General features: G+C 38.0%; 1 protein-coding gene across 4 annotated transcripts in view; it reads left to right on the top strand.

Moving 5' to 3' along the window:
* SORCS2 (sortilin related VPS10 domain containing receptor 2) overlaps window positions 1–17376 on the top strand; it is a 636731-nt gene that overhangs the window by 542329 nt on the left and 77026 nt on the right. For all 4 annotated transcript variants that reach the window (XM_076335889.1, XM_076335888.1, XM_076335891.1 and 1 more), the window contains exons 9-11: window positions 6947–7126; window positions 12501–12647; window positions 14060–14162. In XM_076335889.1, coding sequence (XP_076192004.1) covers window positions 6947–7126; window positions 12501–12647; window positions 14060–14162 — 430 coding nt within the window. The remainder of the gene's footprint in view (window positions 1–6946; window positions 7127–12500; window positions 12648–14059; window positions 14163–17376) is intronic.

Here is a 17376-nt window from a genome sequence, read left to right as displayed (position 1 = left end):
AATAATAGATATAACACTATCAAGAGTAAAATATTTTGAGCAGTTTTACTCTTTCTCCCTAAATAGCCATCAGTCTTTTGAAGCATGTATTCCCTTCTCTATCAAGCTCCCTCTTACCATAACTTTTTCAAGGATTCCTTAAATGGGTCCATTCATTAACAGCAGAAATGGCACGAAAGATTCCTGCAGCCCTTTTGTCAGTGGACAGAGTTCTCTTGAGGCTCTGGCTGTGTGATGGTTGGATTATGAAGTATTGAGGCTATGAGAGCTCATTTAGCAAGGCTCTTAGTCTCCCAAGAATTGTTTCTCCACTTGGGTAGCTCTTTCGCCACCTCTGCTGTCCATCACTTGGGGAGGCTTAGGCTGAGGTTGTTTCTCTGTGTGGGGCAGAAGAGCAGTTTGCAGCTGCAGCAGGACTACTTCTCCATCCTTCTGAAAGTCCATTGGAGTGGTTGTTGAACAAAGAATAAAGGGAAACAAAATAGAAATACAGGTAGCAGTGGCATTAGATGCAGTAGAAGTATTCCTTTCGCAGGTGGTGTAGCAGCACTAGCCAGTGAACCTCAGCTATAGCAGCTGTCTGGCTCCCCGGTTGTGCAAATCCATCCGAGGTGGATTCAAGGAACTGTACTTTTCTTCACAGTGTAACTTATTGATTTCTCTCCTTGCACCGTTTTACTCGGCCAGGCAAGGAAGATTAGAAAGATTATCTCTGGGACATGTGCCATCCAGTTACCTTGATTGTACTTAAGAGATTACAGGGGTATAAATGTGGTGCAACTGGAGGTCAAGGCTGAGACTACACAGCCTTGAGTGCTTACATCTGTTGCGCTTCTGATACATTTACTCCTCGTGATTCTCTGTTTAATTTATCTCTTGCTTCAGGTTAACCTATTGCCCAACCACAGCATTGAAAGATTGCAGAGGGGCAAAATTCTGACAGTGGACTGAAAATTATAAGATTTGAAAAACAGGAATTTTGAAGTTCTTTTTTATTTGCCTTATTGACTAAAGCGCCACAGTCCTGCCTGCATAGCATTATACTGGCTATGCTGAACCTTGCCTACAGTGTTTTCACTTAATGATATTTCCTATGTCATCAGCACATTTTATTACACAAAGGAGCACTGGCTTGCTGTATGATCCTTGTCATCTTTTATATCGTTCTGTCTTCAGGGTGTAATTGTATTTATTTGTGTCATAGAGTTTCTTATCACTGTTAGTAATCTAGTAAACTGTATTGAGCATTTCTTGAATATAAAATTCTATAAAGTATTAGCAGACTTATAGGCTGGTGAGTTACTAAATGTAGATGGTATGGGGCTGTATACAGTGAAAACAATGCATTTCTCTTCCCTTCCTCCTCTAAACCTCTTTCCTTCCTCCCTCCTATCCTCAGCTCCCCAAAAACCCAACTCTTTTAATTGTTTAATGCTTTTGGGCTTCTTGACTGATTTCTGATATTGGTTTGGTGTTCATTCAGCCTTCTGTGAAAACAGACTCAACTGCACTAAAAGCAGATAATTTTGGAAAAATGTTAGACTGATCATGTTGGTATCTCCGTGTTAAAATTAAAAAAATAATTCTCAAGCAGTGTGGATGTTTTTAAGAAGTAATATTTCATCATTACTCTGTACTTGCTGGAAGAGTTCTTGGGTGCTTGCTCTCCATTGCATGGCTGAACATGCACAGTTCTTTCAATGTCGTGCACACCCTCAGACTCACTTATTTTGTTTAATAGACCAGATCTGTCCATGTGATATGAAATTTTCTTTGAAGTGGTGCTCATCTTCTGGCACAATTTGGCCTTCTATACATGTCTAATTATTTCTAGTATCACTTTGAAACTGTCTTTGTCTTTATTTGAACAATTGTGTTCTCTGCTACTGATGTAAGGTACAAACGTAGCAGCTTGCAAGTCCCTGAGAGAGCAGGAGTGGTATGACCTGTCTCTGGATGCCTTGTTTAATCATACCAGTTTTTAATTGCATAGTCTTTCATCACTTTCAGGATTCATTTAGCATTTTTGCAGAAAAGTAATTCTGATTCAACAGATTTCTAGCTGTCCTTAATTCTAATTCCATGATCATGTTGACATTCGTATTTGTCTGGAAATAGTTTACTTTTTTTTAGCATAGTTAAGAAGTTATAGCTCTTGAATTAAAAACAAACAAACAAACAAACAAACCCAAAACAAAAACCAAAAAACCAAATCCTGTCTTTTTAACGATATTTCTATTTGTATGTGTAACATTTCAAGTAATCTCAATAAGGTGTGGTTTTATTTTCCCCTGTTTTTACAGGATCATAGACAATAGACATGGAAAGAATCTTGAGAGGTCCTTTTCCAAAGCATGGTCATCTGCCTAAACCAGTCCTGACAGATATTTGTCTAATCTACTCTTAACAACTCCTGAGGATGAAGACTACTTTACCTCCCTAAGCATTTTACCCTCAGTGTGTATGACCAGGCCCTACTATAGAAGGGTATTCTGATGTCTAACCTAAATCTCCTTCGCTGCAATTCATACCCAGTATTTAACTCCAAGTAGACCTAGAAGTTTATTCCATTTTCCTTGGGGTGGCTACTTCTAACATTATTTGAAGGCTGTTTTCTGGCTACTGTCATCCACCCATACAGAAATGACCCCGTGGACTTGATTGCATAGTGGATTTTAGAGCACTTTGCAGGCTTCTTTAGTTGCACCTATAGGTAGACCTATCCCTGGCCCTGGGTTGGTCCACTGTCTTGAACCTATGAGTAGTTCCACAGTTTTTTAGTGATGAACTTACAGACATCTGTGCTTAGTATGGTATAACATTACCCAGTAGAGAAAGGAGGATGAAGGAAACATTGTGACAAAGGAATTTGCAGAATATAATGCACAAGAAACACCTTAGGAAACAGAACAGAGAAATCTCATGGGGTTTTAGAGCTTAAAAAAAGGACTTTTGGACAATACAGCTAGTAGCATCTCAGAACCGTACAAAAGCTTACAACCTAAGAAGATGAGATAAAGTAAATGGAGAACACTGGTATTTGGGAATCACAGTCTATTGCTGATACAAATTGCCATTGTTGAGCCTTGCAAAAGCAAAAAAGAGAGAGGGAGGGAAGTGAGAATGGCGAGAGCATGGGCACTTGGGTTAGCAAGACATGGAACAGAGCAGACATGGCAGAGTGGACAGAGCAAAAGTAAAGTAGCGGAGATGAGAGAAAGGATGTCTGTGGAGGAATGGGCATGCCACAGAGGAAGCAACATGGTTGCTATGGCAAATCTGGAAAAAGATTCTGCCTTGGGACACCTGAAAGTGCATGGACTCTCTCATTTGAGCATGAAAATGAATGGAAAGCACAAGAGCTCAAATACTGAATGTATACAAAAAAGCAGCCTGGAGATAAACAAAAATCTGAGTAGTGACAATAAGGAATGTTCCAAATCCTGAAGATCTCTAACATCAATAAAGAAGATCTTTATAAATGAATTTGAATAAATCATGTGTGAATAGCATAATTACAAAAAAATAGATGATCAGCGGGACTTTGAGTAGCCTGCAGAATGTGGAGAGAGAAAGCAGGAGGTCCAGCAAGAAGGCAATTGCAGTCGTCCAAGCATGAAATTATCAAAGAATAAATGCTTTCCTTATAGGATCTGCTGAGATTACAGCCTAAGGTAGTATCTGTGGCCATGAATTAGATAAAGCAATAAAAACTTGCATTCCCTTAATCAAGATATTTCTTCTTTCTCAGATGTCCTTACTAGTTAACTCTTTAGTGACAGTAAGTTCTGTCTAGCAATATTTGCTGACATAGAAACATAGAATAGTTTGGGTTGGAAGGGACCTCTAAAGGTCATCTAGTCCAGCCCCCCTGCCATAAGCAGGGACATCTTCAACTAGATCAGGTTGCTCAGAGCCCCGTCCAACCTGACCTTGAAGGTTTCCAGGGATGGGGCATCCACCACCTCTCTGGGCAACCTGTGCCAGTGTTTCACCACCCTCAGCGTAAAAAATGTCTTCCTTGTATCTAGTCTAAATCTACCCCCCTTTAGTTTAAAGCCATTCCCCCTTGTCCAGTCGCAACAGGCCCTGCTAAAAAGTTTGCCGCCGTCTTTTTTATAAGCCCCCTTTAAGTACTGATAGGCTGCAATCAGGTCTCCCTGAAGCCTTCTCTTCTCTATCCCATCTTCATGTGCTTGTCATCTGTTGAGCAGTGGGTAGCTAGGCTGAAGGATTGGACTTGGCACACTGAAGACCCAGCCTCTGTATTTGTCAATCAATTTCTTCTTCCTCTTTTTAAATTCAGCTTTAAATTCAGTACTGTCACTCAGTACAAGAGTGACATGACAGTTTAGCTTTGTTTTAGCTGGATTATCAGGAGTCTGTGTCATCCAGGATTTTAAAAGATAAATTTAAGAATTGAGCATGAAATTTGCAGTTTTCCTTACTTTGTCAATTAATTTTCCCAGAGGATTATATCATGACTGCGCAGAAAGTGTTGTGCAGGATTATTGCAAGGTAGTATAACTGAAAGACTGGTTTCCTTCTTGAGGGAAAAGAAATCACTGTGAAAGGAAAATAGCGGTAAGGCTGAACTGGAAATCTGAAAGTGTAAATTCTGAATGGAAGGAACAAAGTTCAAGGCAGCAGAAGGGCAATTTCACTTGCTAAAACCAGGATCTGTTAAGTTCTTGCCTCAGAAAAAACTGGCATCCAGCAGTCTGAGTGTACAAACCTCTTCCTTGGTAACAGTCGCTGCCAAGAGAAAAGTAAACTTTAATTTGTTGCAGTAAACTTCTCCAGTCCAACCCCTCTTTCTTTCACCAGATCCCTCCAGTCTGCCCAAAATTAATCTTCCTGTCCTTCTGCACCACACGTTTTGGCTCTTTGTGTGCTGCTTCTGCTGGCTCGGCAGCTCCTACCCCACCCTGGGACAGGAGAACCACAACTGTGCCTGTCCTCCCAGCTCTCGCCTCTGCCAGCACGGGCCACCCGTACAACCACTGCCGCCCCACCAGCACTTGGGGCAAGGAAGGCGCCTTACCTATATTCACTGGAGTTTTGTGTTTCCTTATGGCACTATATAAATATTTTATTTTAATAATGTAGACAATAATTTTGCTGAAAGCTCCTGGCATCACAGGAGAGTAAGGGTTTTCTAGAGGTTTTCACGTGAAAAAAAGAACTGTTTCTTTACTCCTTGCTTCACTCCCTGCTTCGCTTTCATCCTTACTTAACAGATAATCATGGGAGCTTTTCTTACACTGCAAAAGAAAAGGTGAATTCAGTATTAGATGTGGTGTAATGTGGGCTACCCAGCCATGTATTTGAGGCAGGAGCTGAAGTGTTCTGTACATGTAAGAGGCCTTTTAAAGAACCTGTTGGGATCAGTTGCTGTGTTTTTCTGGCATTTCTGTGTCAGAACAGTTACTATTTCGTACTCAAATGGAAAGAATTAAAGTTCTGGCAGACTGTCTGTTTCTGAGTAATTTTTGAGTACAAGAGAAGAGACATCTATTAATGGGATGCTAAACAAAAATCTACTTCAGTACACAGTTCAACAAGAAAGTCTTTGAAAACAGCATTGAGCTATCATTGATAGGAAACTTCACCTGGGTTCTTATGTGTTGAGATGTGTCAGCTATGTAAACATACTTTAAATTTAACTAAATGTTTAGTTATTTAATAACCATCTTTTGTTCATATTAAAAATCTTTCCGGTGTATTCATCTTATTTTTATTAATGTCTTTTTTTGACTCTAAGTGCCTCAGTTGCATCATGCATGTTGCCTGAAGTGTGACTGCCATGCTGTGCCAAGTATTCAGTGTTTCTCAGTGTTACTCACATTTTCTTCAGTCTTAACTGGATTCGTAGAGAATTTGTTTTCTTGATATATATTTTTTAAGCCAATTTTCCCCAAACTCATATTCTCTTGACATTTTGGTAGCTTTATTTCATATCCACTCCATTGCCTTAGTTATTTTTCCAGTAATAAGGTGACCAGAACTGTATACAGTTTCTCAGTTAAGTACCAAGGTCGTAAAGAGTTTACAAGCTTTCAATGTCCGTGACTAGATTTCATTTCATATGTAGCCCCAACATCTGCCTTTATGCTGCCATATCCTATTGCAAACTCATGTCCTTTATTTCTGTTTGCTAAGCTTAGTTCAGTGCTGCTAGTTCCTGATTTATTTCTTCTGTTTAATATTAGTGTTAAATTATTTTCCCCAGCTGCGCATTTTTTGTCTGAGAAGTTTGGAGTGAAGAAGCTGGGAAAACGGAAAGAAAGCTGTTGCAATATCCACGCCTGAAATTCCTGAGAAATGAATGCAGAATGTTGACTCTCATGTTACTACTGTTGAATATTTAAGTGGATCTGTCTACATAAATAGATAAATTAGCGTTATGTACTATAATATGCATGAGCTGTGTGCATGATATGTACTGCTTCCTATGTGTAACTGCTGTAAATTATATCTGATCCTCTTTGTGCTATGTTATGCTTTACCCTGGACAAAATAGTTCTTAATTCTCTAGGTACCTGAGGATTATTTTTTAGATTAGTTTTGTTTATGTTGTTTCAGTCTTTCATTGACTCTCATCCCGATCTTGGAAAATAATTTACTTTTTTTTTCCTTTCCTTTTTTTCCTTCTTTTCAAGAAGCCATTTCCCATAAAAGTCAAAGGAGATCACAGCTTTTGCACAGTCATGATTTTTGGTCTTCGCTAAGCTGGTCTGCACTCTGATAACCTGTAGCTAGAAGGCAGTGACTGACCACCTCGGAGTGGTGGGATACAGCATGTCGATTATGTTGAGATATTACTGTCACTGAATTTTCAGATGTATTTCCCCTCTGCACCGTATTCAACTCTCCTGGCCAACTTATTGTTTGTAAAATAGAAATGATGGGAAAAGGAGTCATTTTGTATCTTATTATTCTACAGGATTTACAGATAATCAGTACAGATGAAAACCAGGTGTTTGTGGCTGTTCAGGAGTGGTACCAGACAGACACGTACAACCTGTACCAGTCTGACCCGCAAGGTGTTTACTACTCTATCCTGCTGGAGAACGTCCGGAGCACAAAGCAGCCAGAAGAGAATGTCCTGATAGATATTCTGGAGGTAGGTCTTTATCTCTTCCAATGTGTGTAGTCTGGGTGGAGTTTTAGGGGTTTTTATTTTGACTGAGTATAATTAATTTTACATTAATATATTTTCACAGTTATCTTTAATGTAAAAAGACTAGAATTTCTTTCTTATTGATAGTGCATCATTACTACTTACATGTTTCCCTCTTTCCCTGCTAATGTGCTGTGCAGTCTAAGAACTAGATTCTTGGTATGGGGTTCCACGGATGTGCAAAACCAGAATTGGCTGAGGGTTTTTTTTTAAGATATTGAAAAGTGAAGCTGGCAGCACAATTTATTATTGAAGTAAAAAGTTACACAGCTGCCTACGTACGGCTTTTTTCTTGTAGGTGACTCAGTGATACACTTCCTGACTTAGAGCAGGGCATCTTTTAGCCAGAAGCGTCTTAAATAGTAATCCTGTGAGCCTTGTGCTAGGTTGTGCCAGCTCTGACAACTGAAGAACCAACAAAATTAGATATTGGACAGCAAATCCACTTGCTTTCAGTAGATGTCTTTGTGCCAACAGCATTTGCTATGAGACAAACTCTCCTGTAAACAAATCTATCTTGGATTTTAACATCAGCGCACTTGGCAAAAGAAAAGACTGAAGAATATAGCGTTTTGGAAGAGTAGCACAAACTGTTATCAATTCCATTCCTGTTGAGGATGACATTTAAATGTAATAAGGTGTACATTTGCTCTGGTACTGTTCTTTCTTGTAGCACGTAGCACTAGCCATTATCAGGATATTAAACTAACGGACCTTTGGTCTGACACAGTTTGGCTGCTGTTACTCTCTAATCTGCCTGGTGTTAGTTTAAACAAAAAAAAAAAATCTTTGTAAGCGCACCAGACTTCTCTGGAAAAGGTTTGTAGTAATTCAGGGTATGAGTCATACACTTGCAGAGCTGTTAAATGGCTGTAATTAGACTCTTCTTGGTGGGGGAAAATGATAGCAGTTTTTTCCCCCTTATCTCCTCCATCTTTGTTTAGCTTTTTCTTTCCAAATGGCTGTAGTAAAACAAAAAGGTGTATCATTACCAATGGTTATTTTCTAGACTCTACCTCTTTAGAAAGGAGGCTTCTTAATGAGTGAAGCTATACATTGTGTGTAGTCACATTCCCACAAGGTGATTTATTGAGAGTGTTAGTTTGCAGCTCTTTGCTCCTGGTCACTCCTGTGGGATGCAAAGCTAAAAGGGAGTTGGGTGCAATCTCTTCCCCCTGTGTCACCTGTAGCTTGTCATTTCAGATAAGTTGTACAGAGATGCCATTCCTGGCTGTCCTTTTGTCTAAAGAGTATTTACTTAATTCAGTTTAATTGATGATTTCTGAAGTTCACAATGTTACTGAGGGCATATTTGATAATGCGCAAGAGAGAGATATCCTAGATTGTGGTGGGTGCTGGATTAATTTGTAGGGTTGCATTAAAAAGAAAATGTGCGCATGATAAAGAGTAATTGAAAGACAATACACATGGAGCTATACAATTCAATTTTTTAGAGCTATTTTTGGAATAGAGTTGCATTATAGGAGAACACTTTTATTTGCTTACAGTAAGAAAGTCTACAGCTTCCAGACAGCTTGTACGATAAATAATTAATGTTCATCTTCTTTACTAGAATGTGATCAAGAACTCATATCTACAAGTAATGTGTGGATTATTTACACAGTAAAAAATAGCTACTAAATATAACATATATTGCAGTCCTTGAGGGTGGGATTTTTTTGGTCTAGTCTAGGTTTACTCTCTGGGCATTTTAATGCAAGTATCCCATCTTGGGAAGAGGAATCTTCAGTGCAACACAGAGACAGTCCTCAATGGTTGACAATTTTCTCTTTCCACCAGTGCATAATTCTCCTTAAAATTTGTACTATTCATCTTCATTATCTTCTGCTGACCTCACTTCATCTTTTACTTGTACATCTGCTATAAAATCTTTTATAGGTTTCTACCTGTCTGCATTCATTTTCTTTTATACGCTTTATCTTTTTTTTGTACTGTATTTCTTTTTATGTTGCATGTTTGAAAGGGAAATAATTCCCAAATACTTGTTCAAGAAGGAAAGAAAAAGAAAGGTAAAGTATTATGTGACTGTCCAAAAGGAGCATGCCCTTGAAATTTGTGACTGTACAAAAGGAGCATATCCTTGAAATTGTATCAAGTGCTGCCAATGTGAACCAGTCACAAATTTGACATAGGCATATTTGCAAAATGGGCATACTAATGTAATACTTCTAGACTGGATCTTGTTATGACTCCTCATATGGCTAAGAGCTACACAAGTTGCAGTACACATTCTTCACCCTTTTTTTCCCAGACAACGAATCATATATATTTAAATTTTAATCACAAACTTCTATTATATAGCTGTATTTTTTGTGTTTCAGTAACCGCTGCTAGTAAACACTGTGGGGCCATCTGAACAGTGCTTCTTGCTACCAAGTAGTGTAGAATATTGTTTGGCTGTAAAATCAGTAATGTAACAATGCAGCAATTAATGTGTCACAGAATACATAGTCATAGCAGAAAAGCTGTTTAGAAAATAGGTTTATAAGGTACAAAGTGCTTTTCTAAGAGTACTGGGGAACCACTAACCCCTGAACTGTTTTGGAAAATAGGTGCTCCGAGAACTAGTCCAAAAGTCCGAAGAAAATCAAAGGAAAGGTACTTTGGAATTTCCTTGTGTTCATCTGTCTTGGGCAGCTACTGGGCTGCTCATGAGAATAACTGAACACTCCACAATGTTGAAATGTCTTCTTTTCCGTAGCACCTTATCATTAATGTGAATCTTTTCCCTTCTTGGTAGAAAGATACTAATCTCCCAATTTTAGATTAGGGAACTGAGTCAAGGAGTAGAAAATACAGAAGAATTTGGGTGCCTTGGCATCACAGTTGAATCCAGAAGGTAGATCTGACATACAGCATTTACAGTATTTACAGAAAGAGTCATGCGTGTATTTACATAGGTCACAGGACAAATAAAATAGAAAATGCTACAGAGGGGGTGGGTGTTTTAAAACTGCCATTTTTTACACACCATAATTTTATATTAGTTGTTATTTTTTAGGCTAATGTGCCACTCCAAACATCATGCTTCTGAACTTGCTCTGAAGATAGATGTCTGAAACTTATTTATAATTTCAAGCAGGGTTTATGCCTTTCATTCAACATAGAACTGCTGAAGTGCTTTTATCTTTTTTTAGAGCAGCAGTGACAGAAGTTAACTGAGACACTGGAAGAAATTTTTCATAAGCTTTCTGTCTGATAGATTCAAACACTTATGTCCCATATTCTAGAAAGGAGAGGTTACCCTAGCACTTGGTTAGGTTAGAGATGGGAGTGGGAAATGGAGAAAAATTTTAGCCTGACTCCTGTTGAATGATTATATGGAATGATTAAATATTCATTAAACAATAATGAGAGAAAAAGAGAGAGAGAGGAAACAAAAATATTCAGGATAAAGCAGTTTTTTTGCCATCCACAAATGAAGAGGGAAACCTCAGTTGCAGTCCCTGATCTAATTATTGTTTAAATATTTAATAGTGTGTTCACTGGAAGAAAGACATGCACAGAAATTGAGCCCCGAGTCTACCTTCCCACGTAAATGTTTGAACTGCCAGGCTTTTCAGTCGTATTCATGGCTGTGCCATCTCTGGAAGATAGAATATGTAATAAAGCCCCAGCAACATGACAGTGCTTTGAAAGTAAAGAAAGCAGGTTCCTAGTTTCTTCCCTCCCTTTCCTTTTCTCACCTGCACTGCAGAGTGGTTGACTTTTATAGTATGTTTGACCTGGAGGTGATTCTGAGCTTCCAGCATCCTGGATAAGTAAGCCAACCACACATGCATGGCGTTTAAGGAAGAAGGAACTCATGAGAGAGCGGGGTATTAAAATGTCTATACAGAATTTGGTTATCTAAATGTAAATATATTTCCAAGTTCTAGGCTGTTACCATAACCAGCACAGCATTCTTATTCTCTGTAGATTTGGGTCAGTTCCTTAGAAAAAAGCATGTATTTATAAACAATAGGTGTCAAATCTGTAGCCTGCTGGAAGGGATGCCTTCTCTTCATCCTAAATGCAGACTTTTGTTAAATGAATGTCAAAGGGAGTTCATAACTGGTGGTTGGAAAAAAATGAAAGAGTAAATATTTTGGATACAAAATAAATAGTAAGTCCAGGAATGAATCATGTCAGCAAGAGGCAAATATTCCCGATCATGCAAAGAGCTGGCTATCATCTTGTGCATTTAGTTGTAATGAATGCTTCAGTTTTGTTAAATGTCAGCACATAAGCAGATTAGAGCTGTACTATGCTGGAAATGGTATATGAGTTGATATACATTTTCAAGAGTTTTTCAAAAATTCAGGAAGCCTCATAAATAATTGCAAGGCAAACAAGAGCACTGTTAAGGAAACCTTCAAATTTAATACAAGATCTTATCTCATGCCTTTGGGTGGAATATTAACACATAACATAAATGTTAGGGCTAGTGCTAAACATATTAAGGTGCAATTACTGTCAGGTTGCTTCTAAAAATTATCCTCATTAACTTTGACACTCTGAGTTGTAATAATTTTCTAATACAGATTGTTTTGAAATAAAATAACTAAGTTTCCCCAAGAGAAGAGAGAGCCTGTAGCCTTTTTTTTTTTTCTTTTTCCCCAGAGGTTAAAGAGGAGAAATGGGGCTAAGTGTGTGGAGGTAGGCTGGGTGTGGAAGCATTTCAGATGCTTGAGAGGTTGATTCAGCCCTCACTGTTTCTTCCCCGGATGATCTATCTGCATTTATTTCCCACAAAAGGCAATTTTGCTTCCTAATTCAGTGTTATTTGAAAGGATATTATATTGTATTTTGATATTGTAATGTATTTGTGTTCTATTTATATGATGTGGGTCACATAACTTCAGTGTAAAAGTCAGGTTGCTGTTATAAATTGCTTACATCATTTGTAGAATAACATTTTGGAGATGTTCATATTTAAAAAAAAATGCAGAGCTGTAATTTTAACAGTAGTGTATGGTAAGGCCATGCTATCGTAATTTTTGTATTTTGATGTATAAACTACATGTAATTTGATTAGCCTTCTGACATCGAGAGAACTGTATATCCTTTTTAAATACATTTAGAAATACAAATCAGTTAGTAATTATCCTTCCCTTCCCCCTTTCTCCCTTTCCTCTTATCCTTTTGCCTTCCTCTTTTTTTTTTTTTTCTTTTTAAGGTATCATTCACTCTCCTTGTGGAGAAACTACCTGAGGTACACAGTTCAGAGCCACAAAAGAGTAGCTAATGAGGGATAATCCTTGTTGAAAAAAAAGTGTATGTGCTGGTCATTAACCCTCTTCCCTGTATGCTTCAGGTCAGAGGTGTAAAAGGAGTCTTTTTGGCCAACCAGAAAATTGATGGGAAAGTTACAACTCTGATAACCTACAACAAAGGCCGTGACTGGGATTTTCTAAACCCTCCAGACATTGATATGAATGGCAAACCAACAAACTGCAAACCTGTAAGTGGTTCTTTTTAGCCTATCTTTTCTCTAAAGTGCACAAGAACTATTTTTATGGCAGGATGTGCGGTAATTCCGACAGCCCGAGAGCTTTGCGCCAAGTTTACCAGCCAAAGTAGTAGGCAAATCTACTTGCATTGCATGAGCAGTGGTTTCACAAGCTGTTAGGCCAGTCATCTTGTAGAGTGAGTAGTCATGACTCTCTGTTGCACTGCATCTCTTATTGTAGAGATTACTGTCAAAGATTACTTTGACACAGAGAGGACATTCTTTCTTGTGTGTCAACCACACAACCCAGTTCAGAGTAATCATGACAACAGTCATTTGTGTCTGGATATGAGGGGCACATCATCAGTCAAATAGAGCTGACTAGTACCTTTTCTCTTTCCATCTTTCATATTTTTGTTTCATCTTAAACCAAGGTAACCCTTGGTTCCCTGTTAAAGGGAACTCTTGACAGTTGCTTGGAAATAAATACCACAGTTAACTGTATGAAAAAGTCCTTTCTTTTTGTAAGATGATGTTATTTCAGTTTGTTTAGATGTCCCAGCTACCCATAATATTTTGTTATTTGTGAGGCTGAAAACCTTGTATTTTTCTCACTGACTCTCTGCTCCTGGGGACTCCAGGCTGGGCGAAATAAATGCTTTTAGTCCTGCCACTGCCAGAGATTAGATCCCTCTCCATGTAACAGAAATGGAGGGCTGCAGCTGCTGGCTGCCTTTTGAAGAGTTTAAGACCGTGCTATATGTTTCAAGGCTGCAGGGCCTGATCCAGAGCTCTCTGAGGCGAGTGGAGGGATTGCAGTAGCAGCAGCTCCCAGGCAGTGCTGGCAGCCTGCTCCTGGTAAAGCTCATGGTCAGATTACTGTGAGCAATATGACCTTTGAGTGCTGCTGCACAAAGAGCAAGAAGCGGTAAGTTGCTTAGCAAGGAGAGATAATCAGATGAGTCCAAAAGTCATTATGCTATTTTTCATACTACTTTTTTTCCTAAAAAAGACATCTCAGTACAAACAGTTGGTTTTAATCATCATTTTAGCAGTTACCTGGGACCAAAAACCATGCAATGCTTGTTGCTGTTAGTTATAATTTTTAAGCAATTGTTCTGTCACAAGGTTTTTTTATGCAATAATTTCATCCTGACTTTTTTGAGTTTGGAAATCTTTATGCTGAGACAGTGGCAGACTACGCAGACATCACCAGAGATTCTTGTTAGCTAGATAGCTAATATATAGGTTAATATTTCAGACTGGACTTTGGCTCCATGGGAAGCAGCCATTCTCTTTCTCTACAAAGACATATATTGCTGAAGCTGCTCTCTGACTGGGCTTTCATTATTGTAGGAGCGTAACTGTTACCAGTTACTTGGTTTGTTTTTTTTTAAAAACCTGTCGTCTTGTTCCCCCACAAGCCTGATTGCTTCCTTCACCTCCATCTCCGCTGGGCAGACAATCCGTATGTGTCAGGAACAGTTCATACGAAGGACACTGCACCAGGACTCATAATGGGGGCAGGTAAATGCATAAAATTATTTTTTAAGACCTGAAATGTGGCAGCAGTTCTTTGTAGATCTAGTCTTTTGGTTTATAACAATACCATACTAGAAACATTGCCAATATAAGGCTTTCCCTGCAGAATAACCCTTTATGGGCTCTTGATCAAACAATTTAATAAAAGTTAATTGATATCCCAGAGCTGTGTCTTCTAGGACAGATACATAACAGAATACCTTATGTTTCTCTGTGCTGTGTAATGTCCCTTCCCCATTCGTGTGGTGTGGAGGAGTGATGGTGGCTGAAGGACTTGTCCTGCATTCTTTTTCTCTAGAAGTGGGGTGTAGGGCCTCCAACACCATGAACAGCCCAGCAAATCCAATAAACTGATGTAAGCGGTGGCCAAGCCTTTGTTCTTTATGCTTAGATAAGATAATTTGTCTTGTAATTTTTATTAATTCCCTTTTTGCCTAAAGAGAGATGAAGTGAAAGAGGTAAATGTGTCTCTGTGTTGGGAACAGTGCTGGTTGTGGCTTCTCCATTATAACATACGTATGGAGCCATGCTACTGTGAAGTGGCATTTAATAAAAGAAATTCCATTGCAGTGTTAACTACTCATCAAGAAAAATACTCACATAACTCTGTTTTACTTTACTTTTATCTATTAATTTCATTTAATTTTTTGTTTCTGTGTTTCAAAATTATTGAAATGTTAACTCTTCTGAGAGCTTTTTAAAATTGCATTATTTTATTCTTATGTTATGGATTATGTCTAGGTGAAATACACACATGTACTGCTTCTCTTTTCCTAAAAGTATATCTGTTTTTAATCAATACTGCTTTCTGCCTTAGCTTACACTAGTCTCTTATAAACAGCTTACTAAATTGAAAATTTCCTGAGAATATCAAGGTGAGCATATTTGGTGTTGAAAGAGACTGACAGCTGCCATTACTTCAATATAACTAAAGATTTCAAGTTTTCCCCTAGTGTAAATGGAGTTTAAAGTATTTTACTGGAGGCAGACCTACTTGGTGAAATGCTGCTATGTTTTTATTGACACGAATGAGACTAAGAATTTATACAGTGTCCTTGTAGATACATTTCTATTAGGTGTTTAGTTCACATTTTATGAATTCCAATATTTAAAAAAATAACTTCCGTCTCAGGCATCTTCTTTTTATATAAAGGTACTCCTATTCTAATGTAAGTTATTAATTTTAGCCTCATCATATTGTACCTCAATGCCTTCTAGTAGCAAATTAAGCAATGAGGTTTAATTAATTGGTCCGTTACTTCTATTTCATTTTTCTCTGTCCTTGCATTATAATCTGGTGTGGTGAACTGATATTCGTTGAGATGTTGGGTTGTTTTCTTTTGGTTGGGTTTTGTGGAGGTTTTTTTAAGTGCACTGTTCTCTGAGATTATATTAGGGATGGCAGGTTGGAGAGGAGTATTTTGCCCTTATTTCCTTCCTAGAATGGGGTGAGATTTTATCACTGTGACATTGTCTTACTGTGCCCGGTAGGTAAACTTGTCAACAGCTTTCCTCAACGTGAACATGAGGGAGCCTTTTTGATGACATCCAGATACCATTAAGAACTTAACTTATATGTTAAATCTGACTTGATTGTGGAGCAACCTATAATGTAATGGAAATGGTAGAGCAGCACCCTCACTCATAGCAGCTGGCTAAAAGGCTGGGAGGGATGGTGTGAAAGTGGGAAAAATTTGCCCAAGAGTAGTACAGTACGTCCTTTCTCTGGTAGAAGGTCATGTAGTTGCAAAGAGAGCCAAGGGACTTATTTTGAAGTCTTAAAAAATCTTAAAAAGCAACTGTATCCCCTTGCCAACAGACAACCTGATTCAACTCTGATTTTGACTTGCATTTACATTATTTGGATGCTCAGGTCATCTGGATTCAGTGCACATGTTCAGTCTTATCTGGCAAACCTGATATCCTTGTAAACTTACACTTCTTATCAGAAATACTTTACATACAATAAGCTTGAATTTTTTCTGGCCTGATCCTTGAAATTGGTAATCCTATGCAAATCAACAGAAGTACTAGGTTCTTACTACATACAGAAATCAGATTATTTGGGCCACATCACACACTATTGGAATTTTACTGTTAGATTTAGGGAGAGCACCTCTTCTGGAAATGACTGAAGATGATAAAGATCTGTGAATGTCAGTTGATCACAGTGTGTCTAGGAACCATCAGTGCCTTGTGCTGTGAAAAAGGAAAATGTATTCTGAGGGTGAAGTAGGTAAATAATTGCCAATGGAGAGAGGGAAATATTAATACTCTGGCAAAATACTATACGGCGGCCTTATTAATAAGAATGTATACAATGCTGATCATCAATTTTCAGGACCAATGAGAGGTGCTAAGGCAGACTACTTGGCAGTTGATGGAAATAGAGAATATTTACAAGGGGAACCTCATCAGCTGAGAAAAATAAAGGATAAGAAAGAATATGATTTTTTTCCTGAACGTGTAACCGTGGGGTAGAAACAAGTGATGTAAACAAGTGGGTAAGAACTAGAAGTTAGAAAACAGTTTCTAACCATAAGAGCCATGAAGTTCATCCTCTCAATACAAGCAGTGTGGTTATCAATCAAAAAGGCAAAAAAAAACCAAACCCAAACCAAAAAACGCCTCTAACATGGAGTTTGGCTACCTTATAGAAAGCTTATACAACACAGCTGCTTGTGGTAATGGAACGCCTAACCTGTGACTTAAGGATAGTTTTGATACTGTGCTTGAAAATCAGAGCACAGACACTACTGAATACTGTTTTAATTAAAAAAATAATTAAATGGTGAACAGCATTAACGCCTAGAGCATTTGGCAAAAATGCAATAATAGGATGTTAAAAATGCATCTTTTTAAACTCATATTTAGAAATAAAAATTCCACTCTATTAAAGCTGCATAAATAGTTCTGAGGAACGCATATTTTTAGCTTATGTATATATATAAATTGTGCAGACAGAATATTAAATTTTATAGCTGCATATTAAAGTTTTCTTTAAAATAACTGCTTTGCTCCCTTTAAGAAATGTAATAGGATTTTGCATTTACATTTGATTTTTGTGCATTTTAATCTTGGCAACAGTTTCTATTTCTCACAGCATCAGCTATGAAATGTGTGTCAATTGATGTGTAAATTTTTACTATAAACTTGCGAAGGACTTTTCTATGAAAAATGTTTAGAGAAGTGTAGATTT

The sequence above is a fragment of the Aptenodytes patagonicus genome, chromosome 4 (assembly GCF_965638725.1).
Source record: "Aptenodytes patagonicus chromosome 4, bAptPat1.pri.cur, whole genome shotgun sequence".
Taxonomy (NCBI): domain Eukaryota; kingdom Metazoa; phylum Chordata; class Aves; order Sphenisciformes; family Spheniscidae; genus Aptenodytes; species Aptenodytes patagonicus.
The sequence above is the reverse complement of the archived record's forward strand: the minus strand, read 5'-3'. Positions and strand labels throughout refer to the sequence as shown.